The sequence below is a fragment of the Pagrus pagrus genome, assembly GCF_965226575.1.
Source record: "Pagrus pagrus genome assembly, chromosome: 7".
Taxonomy (NCBI): Eukaryota; Metazoa; Chordata; class Actinopteri; order Spariformes; family Sparidae; genus Pagrus; species Pagrus pagrus.
In genome coordinates this window covers 12852809-12868086 of record NC_140191.1, presented here as the reverse complement: position 1 = coordinate 12868086, position 15278 = coordinate 12852809, and the positions used below count along the sequence as shown (strand labels likewise).

The window sequence follows — 15278 nt, the reverse complement described above, 5'->3', positions numbered from 1 at the left end:
CTCACCTTTACATTTATCTCGTGACTCTTTGGACGGGGCCCGACCCCTGGATTGGGAAATACTGGACTTCAATATCTAACTGTATATAAAGTAGCGAGGTCACCAGCTACAACAGTTCTTAGGATAACTGATGCAAGACAAGGTTTTTAAGAATCTGATCATGGTATATTGCCAGACACTCATTTTTGTGTATAAACACATAACATAAATAAACATTAATGCAGGTAAATTAATTTTTTTTAAGAATTGTGACCAGAATGCAAACTAAGTTGGTGATTTTACAAATGAAAAATCAACCTGTCAGTGCTCTGTGGTTGACACAGTACGTAATAGAAAAACTAAATTACCTCAAATCTAGTTTGGCATTTCTGTACTGCAATTTTTAACTAATTGGCTGAAATATATAGTAATACAGCTCTATCTGTAATAAACTAATCCTAAGCCTGTCCAATTTATCATTCTAGCTCTAATGAAGAAAATAAATATGTAATAGTGTATCAGTCACAGGGACCATTTTTCTTCACAATAGAGTGCTTTTACTTTGATACACCCCGGCCTTTGATACACTTGATAATACTTGTACTTTTACTTAAGTTAGACTTAGCAGGATTTACTGTCCCTCACTTATGATGAAGTATCTTTACACAGTAGTAATGGAGCTTAAAAGAAATGAAAGGATCAAAGTCATTCAATCAATCATCAGCCACATAACAAAGAAAAACACCAGGCTGTGTGGTCTGTGCATGAAGTATTACTCATCTTCACTTCGAGCCATGTTTACATTCTCACTTTAAGGTCATCTGGGCCATCTTTCCTGCCGTCACATGCCGTCTGGCTTTAACGGTATTAATTAAGCTGATTACTATCCTTACCCCGGGTGTAATAAGCCGCCTTTTCAGGACATTACGAATTAGAGAAAGTGTGATAAGAAAATAAATGGCATGCTCGTCACAGTGGGAGTGCAGCAGGACAGATGCCACTGTCAGCCCTGAAAAGCTTCCTGTTCTTGTCTCTCCTGCCTGCATGTGCAACGAGCTGCAGAAACAGAGAAATCACATGCTGGTGAGAAGTGGAGGATGTAGCATCCCCATCACTGACACAGCAACACTTAACTGTGACCAAGCACTATTTTTAGCAATGTTTTTGCATGTCATTTTGAAAAGCAACATAATTTTCTGTGGCTGTTGAGTGCTCCGTAATGACATTAGGCCACTTTTCCTCAAGTGAATCACATATCTGCCATTTGTGATATGAGAGGTTGAAGCCCTCAGGCGGCTGCAAGCCAAGACTCTCTGCTTTGAGTCAGTCAGTGTCATTGCAGATAGCATCACAGATAATACGCCCATGCAGACAGGGAATGATTTAAAGCCAAAATCTAAGTGAAAGATGAACGCGTGGTATGGACTGCTGTGACACGCTGGAATGTAGTTTGTGGTTTTGAGTTTCACATTAAAGCCACACTTGGCAGTTAGCGTGTTGGCATCAACTGAACAGGGCGAGAGCAAAGTTTGATTGTTGAAGGCTTCACTGTTCATAAGGGACGCAGTGAGATTACAGTAAACTGATCTCTTCTCAGATTCACATTCCTTCTTAGTGGCTGTCGAGGGTGGAGATGGTGATGAAAATGTGTTTGGAGCAGGTTCAGTCTTCATTTCTATTGAGGAATGAACTTTTAAGCAGAGGGAGGGACAAACGCTGTAACACCATTGAGGAGTATTTTTCCACAGGATTTTTGGCCAAAAGCGTTTTTTAGGTCTCATGACTGCCGCTTTCATGACAAATCCAATCCTATCGAGGCGTAAAGTACAGTACACACCCAAAATGTGTTTCAACTCTTTTGTAATCCTCTGATCAAGAAAGGGGAGAGTGAAGTGTAGGAATATCTGAACAAGTTAAAAGATTTTTTTTTAACTTTCTGGGATATACACTTAGATGCACTCTTGCAGAAAACTAGATGAGAAGGTTGATACCACATGTATGTATGTACCCTTAATATGAAGCCTAGCCCAGAGACACTCTGGCAGTGAAGAGCTGCTCCGGGGAATGAGTGACCCTGAGACCAGCAGCAGAAGACGGGGAAGAAGTCTGAAGAGGTCAGTTTGTTTACCAGGGAAACTACAGCTCATAAACTACTATATCAGAGCCACAAGAAAAACGCATAAAGACGCCAATCAGAGGCGGAGTAGTGAGGGTCAGTGGGATCCATAATAATGTGGACGGAGCCCGGCTAAGCTAAGTTTCCAGTATGCTATACTTAGCTTAACGACGGCTGGCGTAAGCTTTCTCTTCAATCAACCGACATTAAGTGGTATCGACATTCTCATCTAAAGATGACAGTTGTTATGTACCTTTCCAAAACCAACGATCCAGATTTCACACCCACTTCACTCCGTCATTGGCCTGACATGTGGAGGTGTGAAAGTAAACTGGATTTGACCTTTTTTGCCACTTTTCAGGCTGTCTGAGAATGTCTGTCTGTTAGGTGTTTTGCCTTATATTTAGTCAATATAATGTGTCTCCCTCTCTATCATAAGTTTTAACCCTGCCGTCAAGTGTAGCTGATTGAAGATGGCATGTCTTTTCTAGCAAAACAAGTATATTTATGATGTACTTCCAAAATGTTGAACTATCCATGAAGATGTATTTACCCAGCCCCTTTTCCCCAATGATTACCCAACCAGTCTCATCTTTGCAGACGTCTTGTAATCAAGGAAGAGTCAGTCTTCGTGAAATATCCTCCTACCTGTGCCTGTTGCTGCCTGTTCAGCGACTCATAGCAGACGTTGCTCTGTCATCTCACCTGGCTTAAGTGCTGTTTGTTGCAGCTGCACTTTCATTCAGCTTAACCACGGGAGAGTTTTTTGATAACTCCCTTTGACATGTGCATACTTATTTCTGGAATCGCGTTAATCCCCCTGCTTCCTTCCTCCCTCCTTCCGCCGCGCTCCTCCTGCTCCCTCTCTGTCTTGGCGTATCACTCTCTCGCTGTGGTTGTTTGTAATGATGGTTTGGTGTTTGGCCTTGTCCTTGACTGACTGTCTGTGGGTGGGAGCATCTGGAGCGTATAAAGAATGGGTGGAGAGATGGGTGGATGAGTGGACAAAAGACAAAACATAATCTGACCACTGCCGAGAACGCTTGCAGGCACTGTGGGAATTTTTTTGTGAAAATGTGTGTGTGTGTGTGTTCCTGAAACTTGCGATTACCTGTGAGCTCAGTGACTCTGCGTGCGTTTACTTTGGTGTTAAGGCATATTACACACTCACACACTAACACCCCTCTAGCTTACATTAATATTTACACCCAAATTCTTTGCCGAGTGTCATGGGGGCTCTATTGCCTGGAAAATGTGCGGCAAAGTAGCGTACATCTGCCATCAAAGAGGCGTGACGTGAACAACAGCACTACACTTAGCGCTGGAGAGTGTCGATGCATGCATGGCCACACAGAGAGGAGAAGTGTTGGGCAAAGAGAAATGGATGGAGAGAGTGGAGAGAGGGTCGCTCAGCTGAAGTGAACACTCGAGTGGCGGAGGGGACAGTCATGAACTAATGCAGGTCACCTCTGCTCAACAGAGGAGAGCGTTTACACCCACGCCAACGAGGGAAAGAGAGGGGGAAAGAGTGAAAGAAGCACATTCATATGCACAAACACAACTTCATCCTCCTCTTCTCGCTCCTGCTTCACAGTCCGACCTCTTTCATTCTATTGTCCACCCCTCAAAGCTCTTCCCAAACAAACAGCAGATCTAACATCAATAATGGAGCACAGCGTATCTCCTTATTTAACATACAGAGAGGCCTGCCCTGCTGTCACTTTTTAGATGAATAATACACAGAGAGAGGGGGAAGAGATGAAAGGGACAAGGGACAGGATGGGAGGTAGAGAAAAAGGGGGAAAGGTATCGAGTGGAGTGAGTAAAAGACCTGAGTGGAGCAGGAAGACGTGAGAGACGTTGTGCATTAACTCAGCACTCAGGCCCAGATTGCAGACTCAGCACTTCTCCAAACTGTCAGGGACAAACTTTGAGTGTCTCGGCCCCTTATATGGACCAATAACAGAGATGCTGTGGCGTCTGAGAGTTAAATAAAGGGGCTTTTACTGCCGAGTGGACCTGCCAGCAAACGTCCCTCTCTTTTGTCCAACTTTGTCTCGCACACACACACAAGATCCAGTCATGCCGCCTCGGCTCGAGCTAATCCTTGAAAGGTGTGTGTAACGAGGCACTCTATGCTTATCTTAGGATGCCGCGGTGAATTATTCAACACGCTAATGTCACGCAATGAGACATGCATGAAGCTCTTTGAACACCCCTCCATGTAATCCTCATGTACAGGTTTGTCAGGGAGAGAGAGCGGGGGCGACATGCGGACCTGTGGTCCCCAAAGCCCCACTACAAGAGGCTAAATAGTCGAGGCATAAATATTCATGTCAAAATAGTTGGCTATATATTATTAATGCATGAGGGTGCCCCGGAGCAGAGGGTTAATTGAATTTGGGATGACACATTTGCTGCATTTGTGCGCGCGTGTTTGTGTGTGTGTGTTCTTATCTGATATAAATAGGATGGTGCTTAATGAGGTCAGAATACATATGAATGCGTGCGTTTCATGCATGACTTGTTTATACATATGATCATTTATTATGTTGACAAATGAAGGATATTTCTGTGGCAACAGACACAGCTCAGAAAACAACAGGCTCTTTCTGAGTGATCCCACACACTGACAGGCATTTCTGTTATTTTGACCACCCCATTTTTTTTAATGAGGGTAGGCTAACAGAAACACAGAAAAAGTAACAAAATCATCATAACACCTCTCTAGAACAGGTTCAATTCAAACTGAACATAAGAAGGATTACATGCAGGCCCGGTGTATGAGATTGCATTGGTTTGGTGTTCCTAATAAACTGGCAACTGCCTGGATATCCTCCACGGATGCATCTTGAAAACAAAGCAGGAAAGGTATGTCCCTAATGAAAATTGTCATTCTTCTGAAAGGCTTTAGACATCCTGGCTTGGTGGATTTAGTGTTCTCCCTGTAGCTGATTTTATCCTGATCGGCTCTGCGATTCCAGCGCCAAGCTGTCCAGACATACGCCGCACCAAAAACTATTTATTCTGATGCCTGTGGCTGCATATAAGCCTTCGCTGTCACACTGCATTTGTATTCTTTTCCTGATACAATTCATATCACTCAGAATCCTGGAGGACTTCCACGGAAAAATGTGTGAATTTTAGTAAGATTGACGTAAAGACAAGCTAGTGGGTGAAAACAGATAGACGGACTGGAGGGGAGGGGGGGGGGGGGCTTGTAAAGAAAAAAAAAAGAGGAGGGAAATGAAGGATTGGAGGACAGATTTGCTGGGTCTCCATCTGTGAGTGTAATCCTTAAAAAAAATCTGTTTACAGCGCAGTCACAGAACAGAGACGTGGGGGGGAATTTGTGTCATAAGCCACAAATGATATCAGTTTCTTTTTATTTGATTTATTAAGGAGCAGGCAGGCATGGAGTGTGTGTGCACAAGCCTGTACACCTGAGAAATAAAAATCGAGCCATCTCAGTGGGTCACCGGTGTTTTGGCGAGACAGGGTACCTTTTCAAATCTCATCCTGTGCGTGCGATGATTATGTAGATAATATATCTCCGTTGCTCTTTGTCTGGTTGTCAGAGAGAGGGAAAAGAGAGAGCCTCCTTTTCTCTGGCGAACGATTGTGTGACATGAAATGGAAACGAAAGCATTAAAATTGGATGACAACAATGAGAGGAATTATTTATTTGTAAATAGAGGTGGATGGCTGCTTTCTTCCACGGTGCTGTGTGTGTGTACCTGCAGTCCTTTAGGTGATTAGTGTTGTGCTTGATTGAATGAGGCAAGGTGTGTTTTTCGCCATTAGCTCCATCTGTGCGCGCATCCTAAACCTAAAGTCTGATGTTTTTGTCACCTCTGTGTGCATGACAATAGTTGGCTGGGATTCAATCGGCGTCTCCACACAACAGAACGGAGCGCAGACGGTGCCAGACTGAAGGAACGGCAGCCGCCACGGTTTTGGAATACTAATGGAAAATTCAAGGGCTTCAGTTTTGTGTGGGAAGCTGCCATGTGTCAGCACGCAGCACTCAGCATTAAAGTCACTTTGTGTGTGTGTGTGTGTGTGTGTGTGAGAGAGAGAGACTCTTTGCCAGCATGCTTTTTAAAGCACTTAAACCGAAAAGGCAAATTATGGGAAAATACACTTAAACGTAAAAGTCACGTGCTATCCTCGTGCTTTCACCGTCATAGAAAATGAGCAAATCCTGAAAAAACCCGAAAAACAAAAGAGAAACCAACGCTGAACATAAACTGTAGTTGATGAAGGTTTTGTTTTAGCCAGACAGCAAGAAGCATCTTCTTGCTGAGTCTCACCAAATGTGACAGTTACTGTAATGGCCTTTAAAAGTTGGAAAAGTTGACCTTTTAATCAGGGTGTCCCATCAGGTCAATCAGTTTAATTTTTTAAACACCAGAACTTTGTGCCCAAATGCATCATCACTCACAATCGGTTATTAGATTTGACGGATGCACACAGCTGGAGCCTTTCCTGATTTTATTGCACGAGGGAGGGGAAATCAAAGAGAAATGTGGACGAAGCCTGGACCGGCTCCACCAGCAGTAAACCAGCTTCCAACCACTTGTGGTATTTAACAAAGGAGTCAAAATACTGTTCTGTGGTTAAAGCTCCTACTTCACAAAGTTCATCTCAACTTCAGCACCGTTTCATCTCGGGCATCACAGAATCGTGCAGTCTGTGTGAGTCCAGCCTTGAGAGACTCTCATGGTTACAAATGAAGCTTCACGCTCACTTCTCTTTTTTAGCACTCTTTCTGTTCAAGTTTAAAGATCCTCTCCCGGCATGTTTTTGAGATGTGTGTATAAAGTGCTGTACTTTGATGAATAATGTGTAGTTTTTCAAAAAAATAAAAAAAAAAATCTTTAAAATTACATCTACTCCTTCTCGCTCAATATAAAAATCCTGAATTTATCAAGCAAGAAGAGCAAGAAGAAAAAAAAAAATGTTTTGGGTGGAGGGCGACTTTGAACTCTTGAGCAGCAATCTGTACATCTTGTCTGTCTGTTTTCTCATACCTTGTCTTTGTCTCTGCTTCCTCACCTGTCAGTGATGCTGCTGGACACAACGGAGTCTACCTCAGAGCTCGGCTGGACCACCTATCCAGACACGGGGGTAAGCAGGGAGCTCGCTGTCAATGTGTTATCCAGCTGTGCGAGCGTTAAAGCAGTCATGTTGGGAGGCCGGTGGAATGTGTTGCACACATGCTACACATGGTTTTGTTTGAAGTGCAAGATTATGATCGCATTGTTTGTTGGGCTTTGTGGTGTTGCTCTAATGAGGGATTAAACACATGTAAAGAGTTCATAACAGAAATGTCCTGTGTGGGACGAATTAAGTTACTAATGGTTATGTTTGGTGTAGGGTTGCGACTAAAGCTTATTTATTATTCATTAATTTGCTCATTATTTTCTTGATGAATCATTTGGTCAATAAGATGTCAGGAAATAGTGAAAAATGCATAAAGATCTGGCTAGCATGTGCAAATTATTTGTAAAGCGGATGACAGACACAACATCATTTTTTTAAATGCTATTTTTCTTTTTTAAACACAGCTGTTTGCTGCTGTAATATTACGATGGGGAACAAAGTATACTTTGTTTTAGACTACAAAACAGCTTCTTTCCTCAGGCTGATCAAGCCATGATAACACACATGGCATGGGTTACAGCCAGTGGTGGAAAGATACTAAGACATTTACTCAAGTGCTGCAAGTTCTTAAGTACAATGTTGAAGTTCTTTTACTTCGCCTGAGTATTTTCATTTTAGATTTCTTAATGCCTCTACTTTGCGATTTGACAGACAAAACATAGCGATTTATGAAATATGATGCATTTTTAAAGATTGAACCGCCCAACAAGGTGTATGAAGTCGTTAAAATGAGCTCCATCTTGACCGGCTACAACATTTAAGTACCACTAAATAAACTTTGTCAGCAACAATCCTGTGCTTTTTACTTAAAGCTGCCACAGGAAGCTTCTATTATAAACTTTGTTTTACCAGACCCTCAGTTCATCCTTAGCACTCCACATGATACATTTTGTGACTTATACGACCTGGATAAATCTGGACTCTGACCCTGTTACAGACAGTAAAAATAACTGTCATAACTATATATAGACAGTGTTTTTGCCGATGGTCATTTTACTGATTAATACATAATCCAACAAATTGCCGATTAGTAAAGCAGCCAGATGCGGTTTTGGTGTAATTTTGTTGGGGATTAGGAAAGATGATGAATGATAATGATTATTGTGTTTGTGTATTAGCTTAGTCATGGTAAAAGGTCCCTTCTCTAATTATTATGTTGATTTATTTACTTGTACGGTATATTTAGGGAAAAAAAGACTGTTTCTTGACTTGACTAAAAACATAAAACTTAAAAATAACATATCAATATCTGAGCTAGGTTGTCAAAAAACACACAACACATTCGCTCTGCCTCCATACTCTGCTCTGAATTCGTCTCACACATGTCCAAACACTTAAAGTCTGTTTAAAATAGAGCCATTACGATAAATGCAATGCTTTTCTCACCATGTTTGCACATTTTGAACACATCATCCTGGCAGTTTTAGTAGCTGGCACATTTTCCAAGGCTGCATCGATTTCAGTGATTCATATAAACAGTAGGCTCTCACAAAGTCTTCTCCGATATTTTTGCTGTAGACACCTCATTGCTGCAGACAGTTACACTATCCAGAAAGTCACAGATCTCATCTTGAAGATTGGGAATAAGATTATGAATGCTTATGTGTAGTTACGGGTTAAGGTCGGCGCTATACCTCGCAGGATGTCTGGCGTCTGACATTGATTGGTTGAGATTTTGGCGGGTGGCACACAGCCCGAGAGTGAGAAAGGTCTCGCCCCGGCCTGTAAGACAACCGTGAGGGCTAAAATGTTTTTCCTCTATCATGCTCTACTGTGTGTCTTCATCTGTGAGAAGATTGCACTGATTGAACTATAGATCTCCCGCTCTAGAGCTGCATTGTATTTAGGGTTGTCACATCGCCTTGAGCTGTGTAAATATGTGTGTGTGTGTGTGTGTCGGGCTGGTGGGGGGGGTTACATGTGTGTGTACATGTGTGTCTACTTGCGTGACTGTGCCAGGGTCAACTCCTGGGTCAGTTAAATTCATTCAGCTGTGAGTGATTGTGGCTCAGTTCTAATATGGCTCATAATTACACACATACATCGGCCTCATTGTCATCGTCTTTGAGATAATCAGTCAAACCATGTGAGTAAGTGGAGGACAGTACTCGTACTTGTTACTGTGGAGGAAATTCCTATGCCAATTAGTCTGCCAGTACAGAACTATATTATTCTTTAGACTCCACACATCGGCAGTATAGTGGGAACTGCTTATGTGGATCTAAAAGTCTGGGGAAATGTCATTCCGATACAAATGCCGTTTAATTTTTTTACAGCAAACGTTTTTCCCTCTGAGGGCAAAAACTGAAACTTAATGGTAGGTCTTAAGAAACAAAACGATACTAGGATCCAAAGTTCCCTTAATCGACTGACCTCCTGCGCAAAGTGTCACGCATGTGTCAAGTATCAGTATAATCCATTTAAGTATAATCCATAATACATATATAATCAATTGGTCTTCTTACATTGTTCATTTTGGGTCTTTCATACATGAAAAAAATGGGAAAACAGTTCAAAACTATTGTAATTCTATGTTATTTACTTTACTCCCATGATACTTTGCCTCGTGGTAACATGTCATCTAACAGTAAAAAAAAAGACAGACAGTCATTTTCTCTCAATGAAAAAGCTTATGACAAACTGCCAAGCACGAGCCAAAGAGATGCAGCAGCAACACTCAACAGTTCCTCAGGCTGCCTCGCGTAGCCCACTTAAGTAGCAGGAAGCAGTCAGGGCTGCTAGTGATGGAGACAGAAAAAGACCTGGAACTTGGAAACTGTAAAAAGGAAGACCTACAGTAAGCTATACTTTATATTCAGCACCATGCTGTATTATAGTGTATTTGAATTACACAGGACTGTAATTGAATTTGTACAGTAATTAAAAAACAGCTGTACTTTATTTTTGAAATAGTCGATTAAATTCAGTAAATAGCAATGCTGGCTGGATTTACGAATCCTACCGTTGCAAAGGCCTGACCCGCCCTACTTTAACCACTGAAGGCAACAACTCCTAACCAATCAGAGTAGGCCTTCGTCGTAGTAGGATTTAGGCCTGGGCGATATGACCTTAAAATAATATTGTGATTTCTTCATAAATTCTAGGACTAAGTGGGTAAAGTCAAGTCGACCTGTCCTCAAAAATATTACTTCACTTCACTGTAGCAGCCTTTAAAACCATATCACAATGTAGCAATATCCAAAATCTAAGACGATATAAAGTCTCATATCACATCTGCGTCTGTTTCATTACTTTATATTCATTAATGAATATACAAATGTCAATTAGATGGCAAGCTGCCAGAGAAATAAAGGAAAAGGGGAGGAAAAGGGATATGATAATCATCTGCTTATAGTGATCACATACAATACGAGGTTTCCGCTGTATGCACCAAACATCTGATATATGAATCACTCATATATATCACTCATAAATTAGCTTAACGCTACATGCATACATGCTAGTTTTGGCAAACAATTGAGCCATTTACGACCAGTTTATTACATGCTGGCAGCTCAGAAAGCACCAGATGTAAATACAGTAGTCTCTAACCAACATCTGGCAAGCGCACGCACACACACACACACACACACACACACACACACACACACACAGAGAGAGCCTTTTATCTCACCTTACATTAAACTTTAGCTTTACGTTCTGTCATAATCACCCCAGTCTAGCCTCCAGTGTTGGGCCATAATCGTACATGATGTTTGATTAATGAGGGCCTCCTGTGTGATGGGAATGTGTGTGTGTGTGTGTGTGTGTGTGTGTGTGTGTGTGTGTGTGTGTGTGTGTGTGTGTGTGTGTGTGTGTGTGTGCGCGTGAGCAAGTCAAGCATTTGCATGAGTTTTTTTTTTTTGTTTTTTTTTTGTGGTCCCTGGATGAGAAGTGCTTCTGAGATGGAGATATGGTTATTTGACCCGGGGCATCAAGCTGAGAGAAGGAGAAAGACAGACCAAGAGAGAGGGGGGAGAGAAAGAGGGAGGTTGTGTGTGCATGTGTGTGTGTTTGAGTGTGTGTTCTTTTTTTAACCCGTTCCTCACTTTTCTCTCCACATCGCCTCCTTTTCTTGTGCTCGAGGCTCTGTGGATATCCCTTACTGCGCTCTCCTCCTGCTTCATCTCGCTCTCTTATTCGGCTCTTCTTTCTTTTAATGTACTGACGAGCAGCAGCCCCTCCGCTTCTTTGTCTCTGCCTCTCTCTCCCTCTTTTAATCTTTTCCTCCCCTTGCCCTTCGCAGTCCCAGAGCCACTGGGTCTCTGCTTCATATTCTTCCTTTTATCCCCCAACTCAATCTCCACTCTGCCCCCTATTTCCCTTCGGTGTCAAACCAGCAGACTCTCCACTTCCTACAGCCAGTCTTTGCTTTATTCCCTCCCCTTGTTTCCACTCGCTATTCTTCCATTGTGTGTTTGCTTTGTGTGTGCGTGCACATGCATATGTCTTGGGGTATCTCTGCGTGCCTTTCTCTGCTTCTTCATGTTTTTGTGTGTGTGTGTGTTGTGTCTGAGGCCCTGCCCCTCCCTGCCCTCTGTCACTGGAGAGATTGCTCTCTGGCTCTCTGGCATTTCGGTTCAAATTAAATCACGAAGATGAGTCGTCCCTATTTTTTTTTTTTCTTTCTTCCCAATCCACCCCTCCTCCTCAATCTGCCCCGTTTTTTTTTTTCTTCTTCTTCTTCTTTCTTTCTTCATGAGGGAGGGAGAAAACGAGACGAGGAGGGGAGAGGAGAGGTGGGGGTTTTGGGTTTGGGGTCAGAAAACAAATGAAAGCAGCTTTTTTTTCCCTCAAAGGTACAGAGGCAAACTGCACGCAATGCCACAAAGGCTACTCTCTGTACCTGAAAGTCCAACAGCTCAGGGTTTTACTGCAACCACCTCATGCTGTCACACAAAAACACACACACACACACACTCTCTATTTACTATTTCCTCACTTTTCTCTCCCTCCATCGCACCATGAGCTCTCTGTTGTCCCCCTCCATCCGCTTCCCCTCATTCTCATGTCTGACAGAGAGTGAATCACGGCCTGGGAGAGACAAAATGCGTCCTTTCACTCCATTAGACTGACAGTGCCTCGGACTCTTTCTATCTGCTCACTGATCTTATCATTATTTCAATTTGACCAAATATGAATGCTCTCTCTCATCTGTGATGCTACAAAGATTTTTTTGTTGTTGCCTATACTGGCTGTCAGAACCACACAGAGAAAGAGACACGAGCATGCAGAGATACACCAAACACAGAAACACACACGCCAAAAAATTCACCCTGATATGGTGTCAGGACCTTTTGTCCTTTTGCTATTGTTGTAGGGAGAATAATGATGATGAGGCCTAATACATAATTCCTCTGTGTTACAACAGAAAAGGCCCTGCTTGTCACTCAGGGCTACACAGGCTTAAAGCAGAGCCTTTTCATCCTCGGAGGCACCGTACTGTATAATTGGTGAAACTAAGCCTGGCGCCTACATTTACATTTTGACTCATGTGACAGAGTCTCTGTGCGGCTCGTTTTTCTCCACGAAGGTACAACTCATGTCCGAATTTGTGTCCATTTGTGCATTAACAAGTGTTCAGATACTTAAAAATACGGCAAAATCTGCTCGTTTTATTACAACAGCTGCCACAATGCACAGACGCAAGTGTCCGACACCCGTCTCATGAGAACAATGATACACACACAAATACCAAACCAGTGCAAGAGAAAAACTAACCACATGTCACATAAAACTGAGTCATTGTTATTATATTACGCTGTTACGCTACTGTAACATAAGACGTTGGAAAATGCCAACATCATCTTGAAGTTCACATACTTCCTTTCTTACTTCGCCGTGTCTAGCTACACAACTATTTCTTGGTTTTGTTTGCTGAGAGTTTGAAATTCGTCCACCTCCATCCCAGAGCAAGAGAATGGAAGAAATTCAGCATCGACATGTCTTTTCAGAAATGTCCTTGTATCTTTGGATACTTGGTACAAAAGAAATGGTACCTTTTGAAAAACACCCACATTGTGTTCTGTCTATTATCCAAGACACACTGCAACTATTTTCTTAAAAAAACCTTGGTGTTGAAACTTTTCAGCTCCGGGGATGACGGTGCTGATTTGTTGGTCGGCAGTGCACCCTTCAGCCCTGTCGCTCCAAAATCATGTTTCTATATGGCCAAATTGTTTTCATTATGGTCAAATGCAATAGCTGCTGTGAGTGACTATGTTCAGACAATATTTCTTTGCGTCAGTCAAACACTACAGTTCATCTCCGTACCGCAAGTACAAACAACAGGACTGTTACACCAGATTAAAAGGTTCATACTCCTGCTTGTGGTTTGGCAACAAAAGCACTTTGTTTAATGATAGGGAAGAAATTGAGATTTGGGTCAAATGTTAATGAAATGAATTATGCCTCAAGTCACTGCTGAACTTTTTCTGTGCTAAACCAGACCATGATTTCCCTAACCTTAATCTGCCAGTGCCCAAACATAACCATAAAAAGGTGAATAATGCTGTAGCCACTACCAGTGTTGCAAGGTTGCCTATTTTGATGGAAAACAAGTGAAATGCGTTGTCAGAGAACATTTTACTGATTTGTTCAGTATCAACATTTTTCCAACTTGCCAGGTACAATTATTAACATTTCCAAATGATGTTAACAGAAAACATGATTCAATAGACATTACAGCAGAGACCTTCTAAGAGAGGACACAAACCACTACACCACTACCACCACAACCTTTTGAAAAGAAAATTCTGCAACGCTAGAGATGGCAGTTGTGTGACACACATCCCGCCCCTTCCCCCCAAAAGCCAAAATCGTCTGCTTTATCACAGCCGAGCCAGGAAAACAGATTCAGCCGATTTGTTACGGCTGCAGACAGACCTCCTAATAAATATGGAAGAGGAGAATATTCGTCTAATGCACAGAATTACCAAGACAGGCAACGTTATTCAGACATTAGACGTAAAACTCGCTCTGTTCAAGTGCTCTGGTGGGATGAGGTGACCGCGTTACGTCACGTTTAGAAAAGTAATTTCAAGGAGACGGGGCTGACCTTTTGCTCCAGGCTGACGTATGTCAACAATTGGATGGATTGCCATGAAATCTTATAAGACATTCAGGATCCCCAGAGGATGAATCCCCATCGTTTTGGTGACATTCTGACTTTTTCCTGCATCACTGTCAGAAGAATGTTTGTCAAAGCCTGTGGCGATCCTGTGACGTTTCCTCTTGTGCCACCTTGAGGTTAAAGCTTTTAGCTTTGACTGAAAACATTAGCATGCTAACAGTCTAAACAAAGGCTGGGAACACGGTAAACATTTGCACATTGTGAATGTCAATGTGAGCATGCTAGCATTAGCATTTAGCTCAAATTTCCTCCATTGGCGCCGTATTGAGGTGGAACTTAATACTATTGGATATTTTTTTAAACTTTCTCTTGTTCATTGCAATTTTGTCTGCGACACTTGAAATGAAATGTGTTATGCTCTAAATTTAAAGACTCAAGAGGCTTAATGAGCTACTGATTTTCTAATTATTGATTACCTAATTAGACAGTGGAAAATCTATCGTGGATAACAAGGACATAGAGATGACCCACATCATCAGGGAACAGAAGAACAGATTTTCTATTGTGGATTCAGTATTGGTGTGTGTGTGTGTGTGTGTGTGTGTGTGTGTGTGTGTGTGTGTGCGCGTGTGTGTGTGTGTGCGTGTGTGTTTGTGTGTGTTATATTAGGACAAAACAAATACTCCATTATATTTATCTCACTGAGGATGAAGATGTCAAACAGCAGTGTGTGATGTTAGTAAAGTACATGACCTACATGTCAGCAACACCGGCACTTTGCTCAATATTTACCTTGTGACATGTAAACCATCTTTGAAGATAAGAGAGAATTATCACTGTGGACGAACCATAAACACAGCAGGGTTTTTACAGTTTACACTGGTTGATTCTGGAGCTCCCTGCTTCAGATCATGTTGTTCTTCTTACAAAGTTCAGTTTACACAA

The 15278-nt window shown here is 42.1% G+C and overlaps 1 protein-coding gene across 3 annotated transcripts in view; it reads left to right on the top strand.

Moving 5' to 3' along the window:
- The window catches only part of ephb6 (eph receptor B6), a 43458-nt gene that overhangs the window by 4490 nt on the left and 23690 nt on the right, over window positions 1-15278 (top strand). For all 3 annotated transcript variants that reach the window (XM_084356289.1, XM_084356288.1, XM_084356287.1), the window contains exon 2: window positions 7161-7225. In XM_084356289.1, the coding sequence (XP_084212415.1) occupies window positions 7163-7225 (63 nt within the window). In that variant the 5' untranslated portion in view covers window positions 7161-7162. The remainder of the gene's footprint in view (window positions 1-7160; window positions 7226-15278) is intronic.